The sequence below is a fragment of the Thermobia domestica genome, chromosome 3 (genome assembly GCF_964235325.1).
Source record: "Thermobia domestica chromosome 3, izTheDome1.hap1.1, whole genome shotgun sequence".
Lineage (NCBI taxonomy): Eukaryota > Metazoa > Arthropoda > Insecta > Zygentoma > Lepismatidae > Thermobia > Thermobia domestica.
The window spans coordinates 332,518,004-332,541,272 of record NC_137456.1 but is presented as its reverse complement, the minus strand read 5'-3'; the positions used below and the strand labels follow the sequence as shown (position 1 = coordinate 332,541,272).

The window sequence follows — 23,269 nt, the reverse complement described above, 5'->3', positions numbered from 1 at the left end:
ACCAGGATATTTGAACTTCGTTCCCTTTTACGGCTAAGATGAGTGCTTTGGTACCTCGATTCTGATTGGCTGAGAGAAGTCACGTGACGTTAGGCCCCGCCCACGCGGGAAATTCAAATTTTCCAGGTCACGTGGTATGACGTCATGAGTCACCCCGACCTCACCCTGGATTTTTGAAATTTGTTCCCTTTTACGGGTAAGATGTGTGATTCTGATTGGTTGATAGCTGTCACGTGATTTTAGACCCTGCGATATTTGAAATTCGTTCCCTTTTACGGGTAAGATGAATTCTTTGGTACCACGATGCTAGAGGTCACGTGATCTTAAGCCCTGTGACTTTTGAAATTCGTTTCCTTTTTTTACGAGTAAGATGAGTGTTTTGGTACCTCGATTCTGATTGGCCGACAGAGGTCACATGATCTTAGACCCGCCACACGGTGAACAGAATACGTGGGAAAACCCCTCACTCATTTGTTTCCTTTTATGGGTAAGATCAATGTTTTGGTACATCAATTTTGATTGGTTGATAGAAGTCACATGATCTTAGCACCCCCACAGCCCATGAGTGAAATATAGAGCGATATGTCGGTGATCCTGGATTTTAGAATTTAGTTCCCCTTTTTGGTACCTTAAAGTTCCCATGGAGGGTTCAACCGCATCCTTAAATAATCCTTTTTTGGTATCATGATATTGTACTGAAGTTTACCTTAAATATTATCGTTCTCTGTGACAGATAAGATGATTACCAGCTTTCTTACCTTGATGGAGATCCTGTCCTTGAATTAGTAGCCTATGTCTCTGGAAGTAACAATGGTGAAAGAGAGGTGTCGCTTGTAGATTTCTTATAACACATTGTTGTGAGTTTAAGCGATTTATTGCTCAGTAAGCGCTTCATTAATGGAAACAGCGTTGCCAGATTTTTTTCTACCTAAACTGCTCCGATTCTTTTCGAAACGGTTCCGCAGAGTACAAGAAATTTTAAACTAAAAATTTTTCGAACTAAAAAAAATTTGTAACTAAAAAATTTTAAAACAAAAAATTTTCGAACTAAAAATTTTGAAACAAAAATTTCAAAAAAATTCGAACTAAAAAAATTAAACTAAAAACTTTCGAACTAAATTTTCAAATCAAAAAATTTTCGAACAAAAAATTTTCGAACCCAAAAAAAAATTCGAACTAAAAAATTAAAAATTTTTCGAAAAATATTTTAAACTAAAAACTTTCGAACTAAATTTTCAAATCAAAATTTTTCGAACTAAAAATTTTAAAAAAATTTCGAACCAATTTTAAAAACAAGTTTCGAACTAAAGATGTAAACCACATTTGAAAATTTTCAAATTAAATTTTTTTTCGAACTAAATTAAAAATCAAATTTTGGACACTAAAAAATTCTTTAATTATTTTTTCGAACAAAATCATGTAAACCAAATCTTGAATATATTTTCCACCTTAAATTTTCAAGATTACCATTTATTTGAAAACAAGTGTTCAGGGTTTCAAGAAATAATAAAACATATTTTTTTTCAACTTGTTGTATTTTAACGAAAGGTATGTGGTCTTCCTATACATGTTTATTAACATAATAAATACAGGATCTAATTAATGAATATGTTGGACGCGTCATCATCTTCGAATCTTGTAGACGTATCCTGTAAAGAAAAAGAAGAAACGACGGATTACTTTATGAATTCTCTTTTTTTCTGAAACAATAAAAATGAGTCAATATTGATAAGAGAGAAATAAAACTTACTCGTAAATGATGGATCTGTTTAGGTTCATCTTCCTCCTCGGGTACAGGATCACTGCATTTTTTTCACCGATGGATGTTTATGAACTCTTCTGGGTACTGCATTTTTCTAGGTGTTGCTCCTTTATGGTCAAGGTTCCTCCTTGGATACGAGATAACTGCATTTTCTTCCACTGATGGTTGTGTTGATGGTTTATGAACTCTTGTGGGTACTTCATTTTCTTCTTGGTGTTGCTGCTTTGTGGTTAAGGAGTGGAAAAAGGAAAAGGAAAAAAAGAAATGCCGGCCTTATTGGGTATTTACAGTTTTTTCTTCTTCATCTTCTTTTTCCAGTTCCATCTTCTGTTTTTTAACGTACCCGTACGGAACCGTATCATAGGAATTGAATTCTTTAAATCGACGTTTTGTGTACTGGATACTGTACATTTTTTCTTCTTTGCGTGTGACGATGGTATGGTCTTTGGTCCTGCATATCTTATGGGGGATAGTGATGGTGACTTGTCCACGGCATTGATTTGTAATCATTTCTTTTAGCGTGTTGAAATTTAATTGTTGTCCTGCATTGTAATTTAATGTAAATCCTCTAATTTTGCATATGTAACTGGTGACGTTGGTATCCGGATTGTATATTTCTAGGCTGTAATTTTTTGGTCCTCCACTGACAAATGTCTTGATGTATGCTCGTGGTCCATAAGACTCCATCTCGTCCGATAAGCATCCCAAGTACGTTGAAGGTTCAATGGTTGGCTCCCCGGGCTTCTCCGTAAATATTACAGAATCCGTGTCGAAATATAAAACACGTTCCTGCAACATTTCCAGGTACTTGTACAGTTCCAGACGTGCCTGACATGTTGTAAATGCACCTAACACGACATTGGTGTTTCGGTTTTGAACAGGCACATGTTCATTGTACTCCCAGAACGCATACAACATCGTATCATTGATGGGTACAATTTGATGGAGTTTAATGTCGGGGGAAGTGAGTTTTTCATAAAATTCTTCCGGTCGATCAATAATTGTGGTCTGGCTAAAGTTTGATCTTTGCGAAAGTTTTCCCCAAAGAGCATTAAGACAAAGCTTAGATAAACTTCTTCGTGTAGGATTATTTTCAATTTTGGACCGATCCAATGCAATACCTTCACGCTCCAGGACGGTTTGTATGAATTTTGATTTGTCTTCTTCGGTCACACAGGAACTAGACCAGCCAGACGCTTCCATTTTTGATTTTAAAAATGTATTGATATATTCCGTGAACAAGCCACCTGTTTTCGTGATGGGATCATATTGTTCAATGTCATAATCCCAAATTTCAAAAATTTCCACTGGTTGATATCCTAATTCTATTGCTTTCTGGATTTCATATGATACCCAAGTTCCAGTGAGGCACCGCTCCTGGTCGTTGTGCGTACACGTTGCTGTAGGGTCTGGGTTCATTTCTTCCGCACACGCAGCACACAGTGGAAAGAGTAGTTTCTTGTTACATCGGTAAGGCAGGAGACCATGATAAAGATGGCGACTTGGTAATATCGACATTTTGATTAGACCATTGACTTTATTTATTGGTGGTATGTTTTCATCACCCTGTAGATAAATTCGTGGATGGCCTACAGGGTATTTAGCACACTTATTTACATAAGGATAAAGTGAGACAATATCGTAATATTTTATTACTTCCCCCGCTTTTTCGTCGACTTGGTGGTACAATTTTACGCAATTGGTCCTTCCTCCAAAAAAGCTATCTCTTGGATTTAATGGTCTGCGGTTCATGTACGGGTGATTCTTCAGATACGTCGCCATTGCAGGATTTTGTTTTAAGAACTGATTAAATTCGCACTCCCACATTTCATGTACAATGTACCCCAATTCACGCAGTCTTGCATTTTTGCGTTGCGTTCGTTCATAACGGAATTCCATGGTGTCTTCTGGATTGCTGTAGATGGGCTGATTACGGCCTGTAGTAAAACATACTTTACACCCGTGGTAAAAACAGCCGGCATGCTCGTAGACGTGCTCCTCTAACGTCTCAGGATCTTGGTAGTAACCATCAACATGGAATCCCGCAATAAACACTTCTTTTTGTCGGGCCGCATGTAAGATTTGTTTTTCTTCGGTTTTTTCAATGTAGGCCAGCCATTGCATTGCAGCGATCGATTGGGTACTTCTCCATCGATAGCCATGTGCCGGTAGAATTCCAATGGTGTTGGGTTTAAGGAAATTCCGGCGGAATACTAAATTGGAAGCACTGGCAATCGTGATCGTCTCCAAGAAGGGATTCACTTTGGTTTCTGTTTCAAATGACGTCATAAACGAAACGCATGCTTGTCGCAGTACATTGACATCTTGAATACAATACTTGAGAATTTCTTTCTGAAAATCAAACGTGTCATTACGATGATCGTTGTACCACTGCATGAACTTGTTTCTGTCTTCGACGGCCATTTCATCTGCACCATAATACTTCGTTTCTGGAAGTGGTCCAATATACGATTGATTCTCCTTGGTGTTGAAGAAATGCGGGAAGTAGCCTTTGGTTGCGGGTAAATTGAACGCTTTTGACAATTTACTTAATGCCATAGGTAGGAAGTTCAACGAGTCAATGAACGTCAGATTATTCAACGTTAAACTCAGTATCTTGGTCCCATTTAATATGACGTCAGGTCTCCATTGGCATTGTTCGACCATAGCCTTTAAAATAAAATGTCCATCGTATCCCTTAGCGTTGTGCGCGACGCAGAAAATCCTATTTATATTGGGACGACGTTCCCGCAAGTACTGGAGAAAATTATAAACTGGATCCTCTCCTTGGAAAATATGCTGGCGCTGACCACACGTACTGCAAGACTGCTGGATATTATTGTTTTCAACACATGCGTAACATACTTGTTCTGCAACCAATAAATTTGGAATGTGTACATACGTATTATCGCCAATATTCGTGTCCTGCATAGATTCTATATCATAGAATATCAACAAGGCTTTCTTTGCGTGCATGAGTGAAGGAACATCAGGTTTCAAGCATTGGCGATCAGGAAGCATAAAACATTGATGCGATCCTTTAACAATCTTCTTACAAACATTGCAAAAGATCTCATTGCAATCATGATGTCGTTGTCCGGTATGCACAAAAGAATATACTCTGTAACATCTAGTACATTGCTTCACCATTTTGCATACAGGTTCCCCTTGATGATATACAATATTACGATGATTGTTAAAACATTGTTCGCCGTAAAATTGACGATTGCAGTCGTTACACAGCACTAGCGTTTGATTCGTGTCGCATAGAGGTCTCTGTAAACATTTGGAGCATGTTACAGGACAATTTTTCACATGTCTGTTACGTTCACTGTATTTTTTATGGCACGCCTCACAGTAGAACTTGGTTGCAAAACAAGCAGTTAAAGATTGGATGATGTCAAAATGGCCAGCCAAACAAATCAAATTTATGGGAGTGCGATTTTCATCGTTCGGTCCCTCGTACATGATGTCATGGCCTGTGAAACTAGTATACACTGTAATTTTATATTCTTTAAGGTATGCCTGAAATTGTCGTATTTCATTTACACTGGCACCATGATCCAAATTGACTCCTGCATTTGCACATAGCGCATCGACTTCTTGGTCCACAACATATTTCGATTGGCGTTGATACTGCTTATAACGTTGCACATCTACATTCTTGTATGCCTTCAGGCCAATAGCAATAACAATGGCGTACGCCAGGCACCTTGAGTCTTGATTTTGTACACGTACAATCCCTCGCTTGCTTCGTAACAATTCTTCGTTTTGTAGTATTCCTTGTGCTAAACGATCTCCATATCCGTATCCTCTTGGAATATCCACACGATGGAAATGAACGGTGAATGGTTCGTGCAGGAGAAATGCATTGTTACTTTGTAACACTCTTTCGAATGAGGCCCACATCGTTTCCAGTGTCAAGTTTCGTGCTTGGCGAAAACTCACCCAAAACGGTTTATTCGTGTTGCGTGGCGATATTACCGATAAACCAACCATCGCCTCATCGTCGACATTGGCTAATAAATGGTCTAGCATTGCTTGGAAACTATTATGTACATACTGTATGATATCGGTTCCTACGGGTGGTGCGTTGAATTGAACTTCGAGCATTCTACCTTCAATGTTAAATCGTCTATAATGGCGAGTGAGTTCATTGCGAACAATAAAACCCGATTCGGCCATATTAATAAAAGGAGAAAACAAACAAACAGGTACGGTAAAACAAATATGTAATGTGGGGAAAAAAGGAATTATGCAGCGTGAATTTACTACAAAAGAAAAGAAGAAAGAAAAATCTTAATCACCTGATAAACAGGAAATCATAACATTCATGATAAATTCTTAACTAAGCAATTCATGTAAAGGTCCTGAGATTGATTCCCTGGCGGTGCCGTTCAGAATCTCATTATGAAAGCACGTGTACTAGAAATCAAAGTTTTTTTTTTAAATAATTATGTTACTGAAATGAGTGTTTTATTGCTGTCAAACTCGAGAGCACTACATCAGCATATAACTGACCTACCATTCTATAGTGATAAAAAGAATGCATGAAATGAATGAATGTTTCATCAGTGCTGAGATGTGATAAAGCACGCGTAAGCATTTTTTTCCCACTCACAACGACCTTTAAATGATGCGTTTGCAAGTTGAAGAGATTCATCAAGCATTAACGATACACATACGTAATTGTCGAAACAAAATCTGTATAGCGTATTTTTTTTTATTATTATTGTGACTAAGCGGTTAGCGTACATGGTTCGGACGTGGAAGGCCCTGGTTCAAGCCTCGGTGGGTTTGCTTTCCACGTCGGGGTCGATGTCAAGCCTTTTCTGTAATTTAATATTCTCACGCGTTATCATACATTCTTTTCAAAACTAAGCTAAATGGTTGACGTGCACACCTCATAATACATAAACGTACATAAATCGTCTATAATGACGAGTGATTTCATTGCGAACAGTAAAACCGATTGGACCATGATTAAAAAATGAAAACAACAAACAGGTACGGTAAAACAAATATGTAATGGGAAAAAAGGAATTGAGCAGCGTGAATTTGAGTTGATTTTTGATTTTTTAGTTTAGCGTCCCTTTCAGCAGCGAGGCTATATGAGACGTGGACCTACTGATTAACGTGGAATCCGAACCACATGAGCTCCCCGCCGGGAATCGAACCCTGGTCTCCCACGCCAAAGGCGCGTATGCTAACCGCTTAGCCCAGGAAATCATAACATTCATGATAAATTCTTAACTAAGCAATTCATGTAAAGGTTCTGAGTTTGATTCCCCTGGCGGTGACGTTCAGAATCTCATTATGAAAGCACGTGTACTAGAAATCAAAGTTTTTTTTTTAAATAATTATGTTACTGAAATGTGTGTTTTATTGTTGTCAAACTCGAAACCATTACATCAACATGTAACTGACCTACCATTCTATAGTGATAAAAAGAATGTATGAATGAATGAATGTTTCAACAGTACTGAGATGTGATAAAGCACGCGTAAGCATTTTTTCTACTCACAACGACCTTTAAATGATGCGTTTGCAAGTTGAAGAGATTCATCAACCATTAACGTTACACATACGTAATTGTCAAAACAAAATCTGTATAGCGTAAAAACTTTTAACCACATATTCATACACTCGTGGCTAAGCGGTTAGCGTACATGCTTCGGATATGGAAGGTCCTGGTTCAATCCTCGGTGGGTTTGCTTTCCACATCGGATCGCTGTCAAACCTTTTCTGAAATTTAATATTCTCATGCGTTATCATACATTCTTTTCAAAACTAAGCTAAATGGTTGACGTACACGCCTCTGGCCCATGTTCAATCCCAGGTGATTGCTCGAATATCACGTTAAGCTGAAGGGGCCGCTAATGCTTTCAAAGGGAATCGAACCATATTATTCTCAGGCATAGTTTCTGAAATTTTGTAATGTATTCTTTTCAAAACTAAGCGCACACATTTTTCTGGCCATGGTTCAATTCCCGACGGGTGCTCGCTGAAGGGACGCTAAACCATATCGTTTATCGTGCTTACTTCTAATGTGTGGAGGTTCCTGATTCGTACTCCCACTTTCCCATTCCACTAATTTCTTCATAGTCTAAATATTTCGTACTAAAAGTAAAACAGTGTATGAGTGATCCACCCCCACAAATATGAAATAAAATGATTTTCGAATCTTGTGTGACTCACTGAACTTACCTCAAATTCAATGAACACAAAGTCGGTGTAGTAAAGCTTCTTAAATGAAGACACTTTTCAAGAACAGATCTTCTTCACACGATAGTTGAGAGCGATGTAGGATTTGAAAAATGAAATTTAGATTTTTATTTAGGTCGTTGTGAAAACGATGTCACCGTCAGCCAATCAGAAACGAGGAAATTTATAAAATGACATCACAACGAACCAATCAAAACGCTCGCTGCTTTTCGTCATGAATCACGAACCAAAACGATGTGTAACAATCGATCGTGACGTCATTCACGTTTCTCAATAGTTACAACATCTAGTATCACAGTTCTGATCCCAAATGCTTTCTGTCAGGATTATGTCACTACTTGTCGTAACTGTGACGACATTTCATTTTCCTCATATTCCATACGAGAATGTCAATGTTTGCTTTTTTTTTCCATGAATCATGCTGACACGTTCGTAGTAAAACTAAAGTAATGCGATCCGCTAACGTTTGCATTTTTTCAATCATATGTACTTCTATGTCGTCACACAAAGAAGTCTATCAGCATTTTATTTTAATCCACGTTACACTGTCAGATTTATTTTCTTAAAGTATAAGTGTATCCTTTTCAAGAACCATGGTTCGAAACCCACCAAGCATGATTAAATCCGAATTCATTCATAGCTAAGCGGTTAGGATACACATCTTTGGTTTGAAAGACCTGAGTTCGATTCCTGGAGAAACATTTCTTAGGATTTTTCTAAAACTTGGTTTCAATTTCTAGTTCGAAAATTTTAAAAGTTTAGTTCGATAAAAAGTTTGATTTGAGAAGCGTTACACTGTCAGATTTATTTTCTTAAAGTATATGTGTATCCTTTTCAAGGACCATGGTTCGAAACCCAGCAAGATCGATTAAAACCGAATTCATTTAAGCGGTTAGCATACACATCTTTGGTTTGAAAGACCTGAGTTCGATTCCTGAAAAAAACATTTCTTAGGATTTTTTCTTAAACTTGGTTTCAATTTCTAGTTCGAAAATTTTAAAAGTTTAGTTCGATAAAAAGTTTGATTTGAAAATTTTTAGATGTGATTTACATCTTTAGTTCGAAACTTTTGTTTTTAAAAATGTTTTAGTTCGACAAAATTTTGTTTCAATTTTTAGTTCGAAATTTTTTTGGGTTCAAAAATTTTTTGTTTGAAACTTTTTTGTTTCAAAATTTTTTAGTTCGAAATTTTTTTTGGGGTTCGAAAATTTTTTGTTTGAAACTTTTTTGTTTCAAAATTTTTTGTTTGAAAATTTTTGTTTAAAATTTTTTTAGTTACAAAATTTTTTAGTTCGAAAAATTTTTTAGTTTAAAATTTCTTGTACTCTGCGGAACCGTTTCGAAAAGAATCGGAGCAGTTTAGGTAGAAAAAAATCTGGCAACGCTGTTTCCATTAATGAAGCGCTTACTGAGCAATAAATCGCTTAAACTCACAACAATGTGTTATAAGAAATCTACAAGCGACACCTCTCTTTCACCATTGTTACTTCCAGAGACATAGGCTACTAATTCAAGGACAGGATCTCCATCAAGGTAAGAAAGCTGGTAATCATCTTATCTGTCACAGAGAACGATAATATTTAAGGTAAACTTCAGTACAATATCATGATACCAAAAAAGGATTATTTAAGGATGCGGTTGAACCCTCCATGGGAACTTTAAGGTACCAAAAAGGGGAACTAAATTCTAAAATCCAGGATCACCGACATATCGCTCTATATTTCACTCATGGGCTGTGGGGGTGCTAAGATCATGTGACTTCTATCAACCAATCAAAATTGATGTACCAAAACATTGATCTTACCCATAAAAGGAAACAAATGAGTGAGGGGTTTTCCCACGTATTCTGTTCACCGTGTGGCGGGTCTAAGATCATGTGACCTCTGTCGGCCAATCAGAATCGAGGTACCAAAACACTCATCTTACTCGTAAAAAAAGGAAACGAATTTCAAAAGTCACAGGGCTTAAGATCACGTGACCTCTAGCATCGTGGTACCAAAGAATTCATCTTACCCGTAAAAGGGAACGAATTTCAAATATCGCAGGGTCTAAAATCACGTGACAGCTATCAACCAATCAGAATCACACATCTTACCCGTAAAAGGGAACAAATTTCAAAAATCCAGGGTGAGGTCGGGGTGACTCATGACGTCATACCACGTGACCTGGAAAATTTGAATTTCCCGCGTGGGCGGGGCCTAACGTCACGTGACTTCTCTCAGCCAATCAGAATCGAGGTACCAAAGCACTCATCTTAGCCGTAAAAGGGAACGAAGTTCAAATATCCTGGTCATAAAAGAGAATGAGGATGAGTCATTCGGGCATAACGGGACCACTACTACTATAAGGTTTTAAGTAGGTGTTCTGAGGTGTTCAGCCTGCGGATTAAGTTCAGCTGACAACTTATTGAGGTTAGAACTGAAAACAATAGAGAAACCTTGCGCAAGTTTGCGCAAGAACATGAATACGTGGTGTAAAATGGCTCCCGTGTTTACATGGCGTCCCATATTCGACGTGTGGGAACAACTTGCAACAAAGCAGTTGGAAGGTTCAACGAATTACATAATGGAAGAAAGCGAGGGTGGCAGAACTGAAAACTAGTTCGCGAGCAAGAATAAGAAAATGTATTTATGATATACAGGTTAAATGGGACACAGCCAATCAGCACCTGGAGGGATTTCTAGAAGACAAGGCAACGTGGTTGGAAAATGAAGTAAACTTCAACGTAGCACCTGTTCCACCAACGGATACTTCTGTTGAAAATAAACACGGTAGACCGAGGAAAGTATTTGCAGAATGTACAGTCATGTCCAAAATGATTGTCATATATCTATAAATATGTTGTAGGAATATAATTTGATAACGAATTTGCCCGGTATTTTTTACAATGTTAGTATGTGTATAATCTGCAAGGATATGTGTGTGGTAAATTTCATGTCAAAAGAGCAGTAAATAAGAACAATATAACGAAAAAAGCTTTCTTGTCCATTTAGCAACATTTTGTTTTACTCATTCTAATTTTTGTATTTAGTATAATTCTTTTCCTATGAAATTTACCACAAATTAACATTTTCCGATTATACACATAGTAACAGTATTAAAATTACCCTGCAAAATCATTATCAAATTATATTTCCACAAGACAGCTATAGATATGCGACAATCATTTTGGACATGAGTGTACCTCAAAAGTGCAAAGTAGAAAAGTTAAACAACTTGAATCAACCAGCAACAAGGAACTGTCGAAGGCGACTGAATTAAAACTACGGAGGACAGGAAAAAGTGACTCAGCAGCGATCGTTAAGGGGCTTTGTTGTTGTTCCCCCTCCACACGGGGCACGAAAATAAAAAAATCTCGAAGCGCTGTACTTCGAGTTCCGGCGAACTTATCAGAAGATGAACCTTCGGCGTTATTAGTTGATGCAAATATTTCGAAAGACCAGTATAATGTCGTGCGTAATCAGGAAAAAAAAAAAAAAAAAAAGACTGTAGAATGTACCCATCCTAGGCCAGCTTTCCGAAGAAGCACAGGAGGCTCGAAATTAGGTCAATAAAAAATATAGGGAACTCTTTACAAGAAAATCATCCAGGGTTAATATCAAAACGGATTTAATTCATAGATTGCTGATCACCTCTGATTCATACGTATAGTCTATTGCTAGTAAACGTGCTCCTGCCAAGACAAAATATTCAGACATAATATCCGATGTACTACGGTTGCTAAAAGCGCCTTGTGTGAATGATTCCTCTGATCATTCCGAACATAGCAATGATTCAGACTAATGAACAAGGGCGCCGATTTTTCTGTAAATTTGGGGGGACTCATTCAGATGCAGAAGGTGAAGATTTTAAGAGAAATTGCACTCAAATTATGCCAAATATTGTATACTCATAACTACAATAGGGGCCCACATGAGCTTTTGGGGGGGAAGCCTTGGCTCCCCAGGATCGGCTCCCTTGCTAATGAACATATTTTCCCAGTCAGTTTGGCGTACTCGTTGACTCTTGTCTATTGTCCGGACTGCCTAGCGTAATGTACTTATTTTCACTAAACGATTATTCAGATATAAGCTGATCACATCAATTCTATTTTCTTCCTATCACCAATTGTGTGCAATCGTGTTTACCTCTCTCACACATGTGTTACTTCTTTGGTAAATAACACATAAACAACATTCTTTATCAAAGAAATCGCATATTTCAATCGAATAGAACGTCAAAACATGCCATAGGTAGTGCGCAAAATTTCAGTCAGATGCATTCGCCAATCGAAAAATGATGGTCGCCAGTATCTCTCACTTACAAATTATGAGAGGTTTCTCCCCTTCCCAATGTTCTTTGGTTTGACAAAAAAAAAAAAAAAAAAAAAGCATACAATTTCAAAGCCAGACAATTAGATTCAGGATAATCAATTTTAAATTGGACAATTCATTTACATGTTAACAAATATCTTACCTTGAAACTTCAAGTTTGCGTAACGCTCTCTCTCTGCACAGAAGAACCAGTTGTCGATGCAGTTTTCTGATCAAAGTCCTTAAGTGAAGGAATATTGATGGAAATTGTCAGTAAATCATCCAGTATGCCAGTCTTTAGTGAATTCCTGTAGGCAATCCTAACTCTGTTGAGACTGCTGAAGTCTTTCTCACATGAAGCATACTTACAGGTAAAACTGCACAAAATGTGACAATTATTGGAAGCAGATTTGGGAATCTCGTAATGAAGTTTTCACTAAATCTTTTTCAGTGCCTGACTCAACATCAATGAAGGAAACAAAAGTTATATTCTGCCCATTCTGGTAAGACAAAGTCCACTTTTTTACTGTATAAATCTGGTTGGAAATACTTAAAAAGCAGCTTTGTTTTTTTTTGTTGTTTTTTTTCATACCAAATTCAAAGATATTTCCTTTAGGAAGCCAACCGAAAGTGTCAAATATATGAAGGGGCAGAACTACCTCTGATGATACAGTTTGCAACCGTTCTGTTATGTACATTTTTGCATTTTTAATTAACATGCGTCTTATACTCTGGAACTCTTGCTCTCCAGATTGAATATTTGTGAGCAGCATATCCCACAATTTACCTGAAACACTAACTCTACTAAGTCCAAGAAAGGAGGGGCGAATTACAACGTTCTGAAGACTTCACTTTCTGTTTTCTCTCATTCAGTGACACTGGTCGCCAGCCCCAAACTTATAGTCGCCAATGGCGACCGGAAATTTTGCGCCCTGCCATAGGTAAATGTGCATCATACACTGAATAAAGTTCGCTTAGATCGATGAAATCTCCCACTGTGCGGCGTCTGGATATTAAGATATCGCAAAATTTCCTCCTTAGGTAATATTCCAAGTGCGGGAACACAAAAACATGCTATTGCAATAATGAAATTGAGAACAGACTCAAGTCTAGAGATGGGGGCCGCGGTGGCTCAGTGGTAGAGCGTTCACCTCTGGTGCTTGGGGTCCCGGGTTCGATCCCAGCCCCCGCCAAGTGAACTTTGTGGTGGACAAACACCGTGTGCGTGGGTTTTTTCGGGGTTCTCCCGTTTCCTCCCACTTTCTTCATTCCACCCTTTCATTCATTACTCATCATCGCCGTCTCCTTTAGCCTAACCTGCATAACCGTGGGACGTAAAACTCAAAGATTTCATTTCATTTTTTTTTTTAAGTCTAGAGAGATGTGTAGGTGCGACCATGGCCCATATGGGAGAGCAGTATTCGATCTTGGGTGTTATTAAGAGTTTTATAGAATGATGCTAATGATGCCACAGTGCGTAGTTCAGTGAATCGGTAAAGAAGCCCCAGAATACGCATTGATTTCTTAACTTTTGAGGAGATGTGGCCAGAGAACGAGAGTTTTGAATCAAAGATGACACCAAGATCATTATGTCTAACAGAATGTGTTATAGGGGAATCGTTAATTATGGTATTTGGAGGGAACAGGAGACTTTTTCAGAGTAATTGTAATACTGTCACATTTCTTACTGTTAAGTTTCAATTGCCACATTTCACACCAGTCTATAAGGTAATTTATGTCATGGAAACATGATATTTCTCTATATAATTTGCAATTGTCAACACAGGGGTGTAGCCAGCAGGTTTGTGTAGGGGGGCCGTCGTTTTTGAGGGGGGGCAGCTACAATGTACAAAGCCAAAAAAAAAATGTTGCTGCTCGTGTTTTTGAGGCATGAAAGAAAGCAAAATTTTGGTTTCCTTCTGGAAAACTAAAAACACTATTTTAGCTTCTTCTTCTTCTTCTTCTTCTTCTTCTTATTATTATTATTATTATTATTATTATTATTATTATTATTATTATTATTATTATTATTATTATTATTATTATCCATAAATTATATTCAAGACAGTTTTTATTTTGCTTAATCAAGAACTACTGCCCGGGACCAAACGCTATACTTTTGTGCGTAACTATAAAGGTAACCAAGAAAGTTCTGTCCCTTTTCGTGGAGATCTGTGTTCAATTGGACCTCACACCGTGAGTTGAATGCGAGTGGAGATAAGGCGAACGTCAGTTGTTGGTGTGGGTACATCCAACATACTACCTGGTTGTGGCAATTCAAACACACCGTGAACTTGCATAAAGACAGAGGGAACATGGGACATCCACAGAGCGTGTTACGATCGTGTTTTCCACGAATCGTAACATTCCACTCATTGTTGTTGAATGCATGTATTATTGTTGATTTTTGCTTGTTTACTTTTAAACATTATTCGTTTAAATACGGAATTTATGTACAAGGGTACATGTCTACAATATGTTCGTTTTGTGTAGGCTTATATTGTTATCTCGATTGTGAATAGTAGTGCGTAATAAAAATTCATTTTAATAAGCAAATATTTTGACATAAACACCAGTAATTATTAACAACATTAAAATTTAGGAGGGACATAACCTTTTCTGTTGTTTAAAAACCGAAGTAGAACAATATAGAATTTTGTATAATATGATGACAATTAAATGTGACGGATGTAAACAAACATTACGTATTAGGCCTAAATCCGATCTGTTTAATATGTAAAAACTTAGTCATTCACGGCAGTAAAGCAACAATTCTAAGAAATAACGGGCATAATAAATTTTTATTACATTTTAGATGAATTACGAAAGTAAATTGAATCAGTTTTGTAGTATTTTGAAACTTACCCTTTGGTTTATCGTACATAACTTCAACGAAAACAAGTCATGTTTATAATCAGATAACAGGATGGACTACGTGAGTGGAAAGAATAAATAATTTGACAAAATGAGAATCGTGTAATTAGAAATGAATATAGAGAGTAGTTTTCTTTTAATGAGAAAAGAATTTAAGTATTAAAATTAATGGGACTCTAATAGTACTCTAAAATTTGTTTATAGATGTAAACATTAGTCTGCTCCGAGAGGGCACGATGATTTACGGGGTGTTACGATGTGAAGATTTGAAGAAGCTAGGATCTTGCAATTAAGTGTCAACAAAATTAATTAAAATTTTGTAGCAGAAGAAGCTACAATAGAACTATAAAGTGATAAAAAGTAGTTGCAGAAAATATATACTGCATTTTAGACGTACCTAGTAAGGAGAACACAGGTAATGAGATTGACACTTCAAATAAGTTATCGTCTAAATTCGAACATAATAAAGGAGACATTATAATAAATCCTGCTTCAGTTGGTCGATTATTATTCCCCAATGAACTTAATTAGATTTTTATTTTTATAAGTGACTTTCAGTATATCCGTTCTGATTACATTGAAGTTATAATGCATTATTATGAGTAAGTAATTTGTCTTCGTCCTGTCACACAAACACAGACAAGCTATGAGGGGGGCGTGTCCTAACTTGTTTTGCTTCAAATGTTGGATCCATCTTTATTATTGAAATTTATAGTTAACCAGACGTGGAATATGACTTCTTTTGGATTATGTAAATATTTGTGTTAAAAATGAACTATTTATCCACTCTATTTCGATATGAATTAGCTACTGAAGATAGCGTTTAAGAAATTAATAAAAACACTCTTAGGCAGTTGTAATTAGCCGGAAGCTAATAATCATAACGCAATCAGTTAAATGAATACGGGAATAAACAAATAAGAATATCTCATTTGCTACCCTGTACTCAATCTGGATGATGCCTATGCTTTGGTCCTTAAATATATGCATAGTTATCAACACTAATGAATATATCAATTATAGGATTAAGTTAGTTAGATTAGGGTAGGTAACGTTAGATTAGGTTAAGTATTATTATGTTGTTATTGGTCTGTACTATGCTGAATTTTGTGGCTGAGTCCAATACTATAATTATTGAAGAAACTTGCATAAGAAAATGAACTATGTAGTATTGATAATAGTGAGATGTAATCCTCATTAAGAAGGGAATATGATTAACCCCGTCGTCAGATAAATATATGTACCTGGAAATATGACTAGGTCATTGTATAATTCGTAAAAGAATAACAATAATGTTGAATTTACGTTTCAACCCTGTCACTAGGAACGTTGTTAATAATGCCATTACGCACATAGAACACGAGTTGTAAGAAAAAAACTTTTCATAAGGGACCAAGCATAGAGTATAATTCATATGCTAGGAATTCAAAGAACATCCAGAGTAAGTAGTGTAGTTACGTATTCCCTATCAATTGTCAACAACTTAATAAGAAGATTAATAAGAGGATAATAAAACAATATTAGCTTTATTGTACATAATTTAAATGTCATGAACTACTTTGTTACAAAATATTGCAAGTTAATTTACAATGAGTTACCGTATGTATACAGGACATCAAAAATATAATGAATCTCAATTTTTATGTTATATGTTGTCCCAGTTTCAACAATTGTGACTTCAGTAATCCAGTTAACTTCAATAAAATTTATTTTTTAAAAAAAGAAAGAAAATTGAATTTGTTTATATCATATTCTCTATAATCTTAGAGTCATCATTGGAAGTGTCACTGCTGCATGTTCCTGGATAATCTAGAATGATACCGTTGCGCTAAGGATATTTTTTTTGTCAATACATATACTGCTAACATATATACTGTTTTTATTCAGTAACTAACATATTTTTTATCTTTTAATAATCGATAATGTTTTTTTTCTAACCCAGTGACGAAATTTAGAAATGTACGAGATGCATACATTCAATTAATTATTAAGTAATGTTACAAATTGGCGACTTTCAGCAAGGATTGATTTAATTTAACTAGAGAAAATTTAAATGTGGAGTGTACACTTCTGGTGAGACTGTAGTCGCTAGTAGATGAGTAAGCAAATGAGGTAAGTGTTTTTGTGGACGTTATCCTCTCCCTTTATTGGTTTGTCTGTGGGTGTGTGACGGACGAAATTTTTATGAAATATATATGTTTATCGATTTTAGTGCTAGTGATATGGAACGAAAGGTTCATAAATGTTGTGAAAGGAAGAGGATTCCGAACAGTAGCGAATCCGTTGTTTGCGATAAATGTGAGGCCATCTTTCATGTGACATTCATAAAGTTGTCGGAACTAGAAGTTGAGTCAATAAGGCAAAATAATGATAGTTGGGTATGCCAGGAGTGTGTACTCGAAATTGATATTGGGGAAAGTTCTAGTGATAGTGTACAAAGTAATGAAGCAGGTTGCAAAACTGATAATGAAACTATTAGTGTCCCAATTCTTAAGGAAACAACGGTGAATATTCGTTCGGGACAAGAAAATTGTGATGCTGGAATTAGTCGACCCTCAAGGGAAATAGTTAGAAGTCCACCTGAAATTGAAATTGGAGGGGGACCGCTGTTGGAAACTCTGAAATGTTTAATGGAAGGATTCCAGCAGAAATTGTCGAGAGATATTAGTTTGGTGCAGGCTGAAGTAAAAGCGAATATTCGGGAGTTGGACAAATCTATAAAGACGGAAGTAAAAACGGATATCAATTCTATAAAAGCTGATATAAGTTCTGTAAAGTCGGATATTTCGAATTTGAATGACAAAGTATCAACCGAGTTGTTAACAGTAAAGTCTGAAATCCAATTGGTACAGTCGCAGTTAACGGAAAATTTAATGATGTGAAAGCTAAGTGTTTTGAAAATTTTGATATAGTTGTTGAAGATATGGGAAAAATGAAGGAGAATTTGTTAAATATTGAAAAAGAAGTTAATGAGAATATAGTTGCAATATCAGTAAATATGGAAAATAAAGTAGGTGTCTTAGTTAAGGATTTCTCTAAATTAAGTGTAGAAGTAAATACTATTAAAGAGAAGTATGAGATAAATTGTAGTCAAGTAAAAGAGCAATGTAAAAATTTGCAAGAAGCAAATGAAAAGATGTCCGATCAGATAAAAGCTTTAGAATATGATACGATGAATGCGTTCCAAAAGAGTTTAGAAAAGTGTAGTGAAAAAGAAAAGAGGTTGGATAAATTAGTAGATCAGAAGGTACATGAAGTTAATAAGAAATGCGAGAATCTTATTAAAGAAAATATTGATAAGTTAGGAGAACGAATCGAGAAACTTTCATGTTGCTTAGATAAGCAGGAAAAACAGAAAGAAGGACCTATTATTGCTGATCCTCTGTCGGGTAGTAAACCTGAACATCGATGTAATGAGTTAGGGAGATCGAAAGAGAAAAACAATGAGTATGAGACTCGGTTGAAAGAAATTGCAATGGATATAAGTAACAATAGCAGTAGCGCTTCTTCCTCAGTAGCTAATTCAGAACACGAAGAAAATAATGAAGATGAAACTAGAACCTTGTTCTGTAACCGTAGAATTAGAAATCGTAAGCGGCGTGGTAGAGTACGCGGAATTAAATCTGAAGTTCGTAGAGTTAATAGTAATTCAATCTCTAGGAATGGGGAAAGACGAGAGGTTGGAGGAATTTCGGGAAATGAAACTAATAAAGATGATTCATCTGATATTATATCAGGCAGACGATCGGGAGACTACTTAAGAAATCTTCATCATTTCCCCAAGTTTGACGGGAAAACCTCAGGATCTGCTAGGATTTTCCTAGATGATTTATTACAAAGTATGAGTTTGTACCGACTTAAGGAAAAGGATAAAAGGTACATACTATCCTGGTGTCTCCAAAGATCTGCCAAGACATGGTATAGAAGTGTTGAAACTCGAATCCGAACTTTTGCAGATTTTCTCAAATTGTTTAAGTTACAATATATATCTCCGCAAGTAGAGAGGGCACAAAAGCGCCGTCTCTACTCACTGCGGTATGACAAAGCTAAATTTTCATCATTATCTGACTTCGTATGGTACATTATAGATACTTACCATTCGGTGGTGAGTTCACCCTCTGACCAGGAGCTTAAGGACCTAATTTTAGATTGCCTACCTGCAGAGGAGGCCAAAATATTTAAGTTAGGAACAGTTAACACTGTACAGGAATTAACTTTAAGATTGGAAGACATGGAAGGTCATCCTTCAAATTTGGAAAAGCAAAATCTAAATTATCTGAAGTCACCAATCAAAAGACCGACTATTAGACAGTCTGGAATTGAAAGGGGTAAGAAAGTAAAAACTGATAATGCTGTCCAGACTGAACCTATAAGAATAAACAAAAGATTTGGAAGGAGTAATTTTGGCAAAGACAGTAACAAATGGAAATTTGATCAAAACAAAAATTATAATAACCCTTCCAAACGTCGAAATTGGAGTGATAACAGTAATAGATATGGTCCCAGTTATTCAAACTGGAGTCCTGGTTCGGGAGGTGGACCCATTCCACTGTCAATGGCGAATTATAACCCAGTTCCTCCACCATATTTACCTCCTCATACGTATGGAATAAAGTCATTCGGACATTATCCTGCAATGACTATGTTCAATTCATCACTACCAGTCCCAGTAATGACAACAGTAACTTCAGCGTTAAATCCTCCCTATTCGGCGGTAGGAATTAATTCCAGTAACTCTAGTTATTCATCAGTCGGAAATAACGGGAGATCGGAGAACATACCGAGCAGTCGCTCTTAGGGGAGGATGGCGTCTGCTCACCGGAAATTCCCTCCCCGGAAAAAGAAAATTACAATTGAAACTAGCTAAGCCTAAAGAAATTCGTGTAGGAGATTTGGTAATGACACGAACGCATTTCCTCTCAGATGCACACAAGAAAATTACATATGAATATATGCCAGTTTATAGTGGTCCATATGTTGTCACTGACGCCCAAAGAAATTACGTGGCTTTAAAAGATGTGAATGGGAAGGAAGTTCCGAAACAAAATTTTTCAAATATAAAGTTGTTTGACTGTTCGGAAGAAAAAAAGAAGGAAATATTAAAAAATTTCAGATAGAAAAAAATTTAATTCTTGTAAGAAATAAATTTTTTTTAAGCCGCCAAAGAGGAAAAATGTTACGATCGTGTTTTCCACGAATCGTAACATTCCACTCATTGTTGTTGAATGCATGTATTATTGTTGATTTTTGCTTGTTTACTTTTAAACATTATTCGTTTAAATACGGAATTTATGTACAAGGGTACATGTCTACAATATGTTCGTTTTGTGTAGGCTTATATTGTTATCTCGATTGTGAATAGTAGTGCGTAATAAAAATTCATTTTAATAAGCAAATATTTTGACATAAACACCAGTAATTATTAACAACATTAAAATTTAGGAGGGACATAACCTTTTCTGTTGTTTAAAAACCGAAGTAGAACAATATAGAATTTTGTATAATATGATGACAATTAAATGTGACGGATGTAAACAAACATTACGTATTAGGCCTAAATCCGATCTGTTTAATATGTAAAAACTTAGTCATTCACGGCAGTAAAGCAACAATTCTAAGAAATAACGGGCATAATAAATTTTTATTACATTTTAGATGAATTACGAAAGTAAATTGAATCAGTTTTGTAGTATTTTGAAACTTACCCTTTGGTTTATCGTACATAACTTCAACGAAAACAAGTCATGTTTATAATCAGATAACAGGATGGACTACGTGAGTGGAAAGAATAAATAATTTGACAAAATGAGAATCGTGTAATTAGAAATGAATATAGAGAGTAGTTTTCTTTTAATGAGAAAAGAATTTAAGTATTAAAATTAATGGGACTCTAATAGTACTCTAAAATTTGTTTATAGATGTAAACATTAGTCTGCTCCGAGAGGGCACGATGATTTACGGGGTGTTACGATGTGAAGATTTGAAGAAGCTAGGATCTTGCAATTAAGTGTCAACAAAATTAATTAAAATTTTGTAGCAGAAGAAGCTACAATAGAACTATAAAGTGATAAAAAGTAGTTGCAGAAAATATATACTGCATTTTAGACGTACCTAGTAAGGAGAACACAGGTAATGAGATTGACACTTCAAATAAGTTATCGTCTAAATTCGAACATAATAAAGGAGACATTATAATAAATCCTGCTTCAGTTGGTCGATTATTATTCCCCAATGAACTTAATTAGATTTTTATTTTTATAAGTGACTTTCAGTATATCCGTTCTGATTACATTGAAGTTATAATGCATTATTATGAGTAAGTAATTTGTCTTCGTCCTGTCACACAAACACAGACAAGCTATGAGGGGGGCGTGTCCTAACTTGTTTTGCTTCAAATGTTGGATCCATCTTTATTATTGAAATTTATAGTTAACCAGACGTGGAATATGACTTCTTTTGGATTATGTAAATATTTGTGTTAAAAATGAACTATTTATCCACTCTATTTCGATATGAATTAGCTACTGAAGATAGCGTTTAAGAAATTAATAAAAACACTCTTAGGCAGTTGTAATTAGCCGGAAGCTAATAATCATAACGCAATCAGTTAAATGAATACGGGAATAAACAAATAAGAATATCTCATTTGCTACCCTGTACTCAATCTGGATGATGCCTATGCTTTGGTCCTTAAATATATGCATAGTTATCAACACTAATGAATATATCAATTATAGGATTAAGTTAGTTAGATTAGGGTAGGTAACGTTAGATTAGGTTAAGTATTATTATGTTGTTATTGGTCTGTACTATGCTGAATTTTGTGGCTGAGTCCAATACTATAATTATTGAAGAAACTTGCATAAGAAAATGAACTATGTAGTATTGATAATAGTGAGATGTAATCCTCATTAAGAAGGGAATATGATTAACCCCGTCGTCAGATAAATATATGTACCTGGAAATATGACTAGGTCATTGTATAATTCGTAAAAGAATAACAATAATGTTGAATTTACGTTTCAACCCTGTCACTAGGAACGTTGTTAATAATGCCATTACGCACATAGAACACGAGTTGTAAGAAAAAAACTTTTCATAAGGGACCAAGCATAGAGTATAATTCATATGCTAGGAATTCAAAGAACATCCAGAGTAAGTAGTGTAGTTACGTATTCCCTATCAATTGTCAACAACTTAATAAGAAGATTAATAAGAGGATAATAAAACAATATTAGCTTTATTGTACATAATTTAAATGTCATGAACTACTTTGTTACAAAATATTGCAAGTTAATTTACAATGAGTTACCGTATGTATACAGGACATCAAAAATATAATGAATCTCAATTTTTATGTTATATGTTGTCCCAGTTTCAACAATTGTGACTTCAGTAATCCAGTTAACTTCAATAAAATTTATTTTTTAAAAAAAGAAAGAAAATTGAATTTGTTTATATCATATTCTCTATAATCTTAGAGTCATCATTGGAAGTGTCACTGCTGCATGTTCCTGGATAATCTAGAATGATACCGTTGCGCTAAGGATATTTTTTTTTGTCAATACATATACTGCTAACATATATACTGTTTTTATTCAGTAACTAACATATTTTTTATCTTTTAATAATCGATAATGTTTTTTTTCTAACCCAGTGACGAAATTTAGAAATGTACGAGATGCATACATTCAATTAATTATTAAGTAATGTTACAAGCGTCATAAGTGCATGTATGCTGAACGAGTTCAAATGGAGGTCAAACGCCGCTGTAGCGGGACAGAAGATATGCCAGACGTTTGGTGAGGGTGTCGTGACGACGCGGACATTGCAGCGATGGTTTAACAAGTTTAAGGACGATGACGAAACACCCGAAAACACCACGTTCCAGAAGACCAACACATGTACAAAGAGGAACTGGGACTACAATTCAATGAGTGGAGAAACCATTCGGCAGCACATCCATCAACTTGTGAAGCACTACAAGTTGAGTCGATGGGTCTCACATATTTTGACTCCGGGCCAGAAGGGAACGCGGCAGTCGCCTGTGTTTATTTACTGTTTCGGAGCCATTTCTGGACAGGGCGTTGACATGTGATAAAAAGTGTGTCCTATA

The 23,269-nt window shown here is 35.9% G+C and overlaps 1 protein-coding gene across 1 annotated transcript; it reads right to left on the bottom strand.

Annotated features, from left to right (window-relative positions):
* Positions 1–1,541: 1,541 nt before the first annotated feature.
* LOC145681965 (uncharacterized) lies at positions 1,542–3,739 on the bottom strand. Its single transcript, XM_081753567.1, has 2 exons — positions 1,751–3,739; positions 1,542–1,649 (listed from the first exon to the last, which is right to left on the bottom strand). Exon 1 carries the CDS (start codon positions 3,659–3,661, stop codon positions 2,036–2,038), a length of 1,626 nt encoding a protein of 541 aa, XP_081609693.1. The 5' UTR covers positions 3,662–3,739; the 3' UTR covers positions 1,542–1,649; positions 1,751–2,035.
* Between the last annotated feature and the right edge of the window lie 19,530 nt (positions 3,740–23,269).

Excerpts from the sequence above, each read along its gene's own strand:
- LOC145681965 (XM_081753567.1), bottom strand. The coding sequence starts at position 3,661 with ATGGAATTCCGTTATGAACGAACGCAACGCAAAAATGCAAGACTGCGT.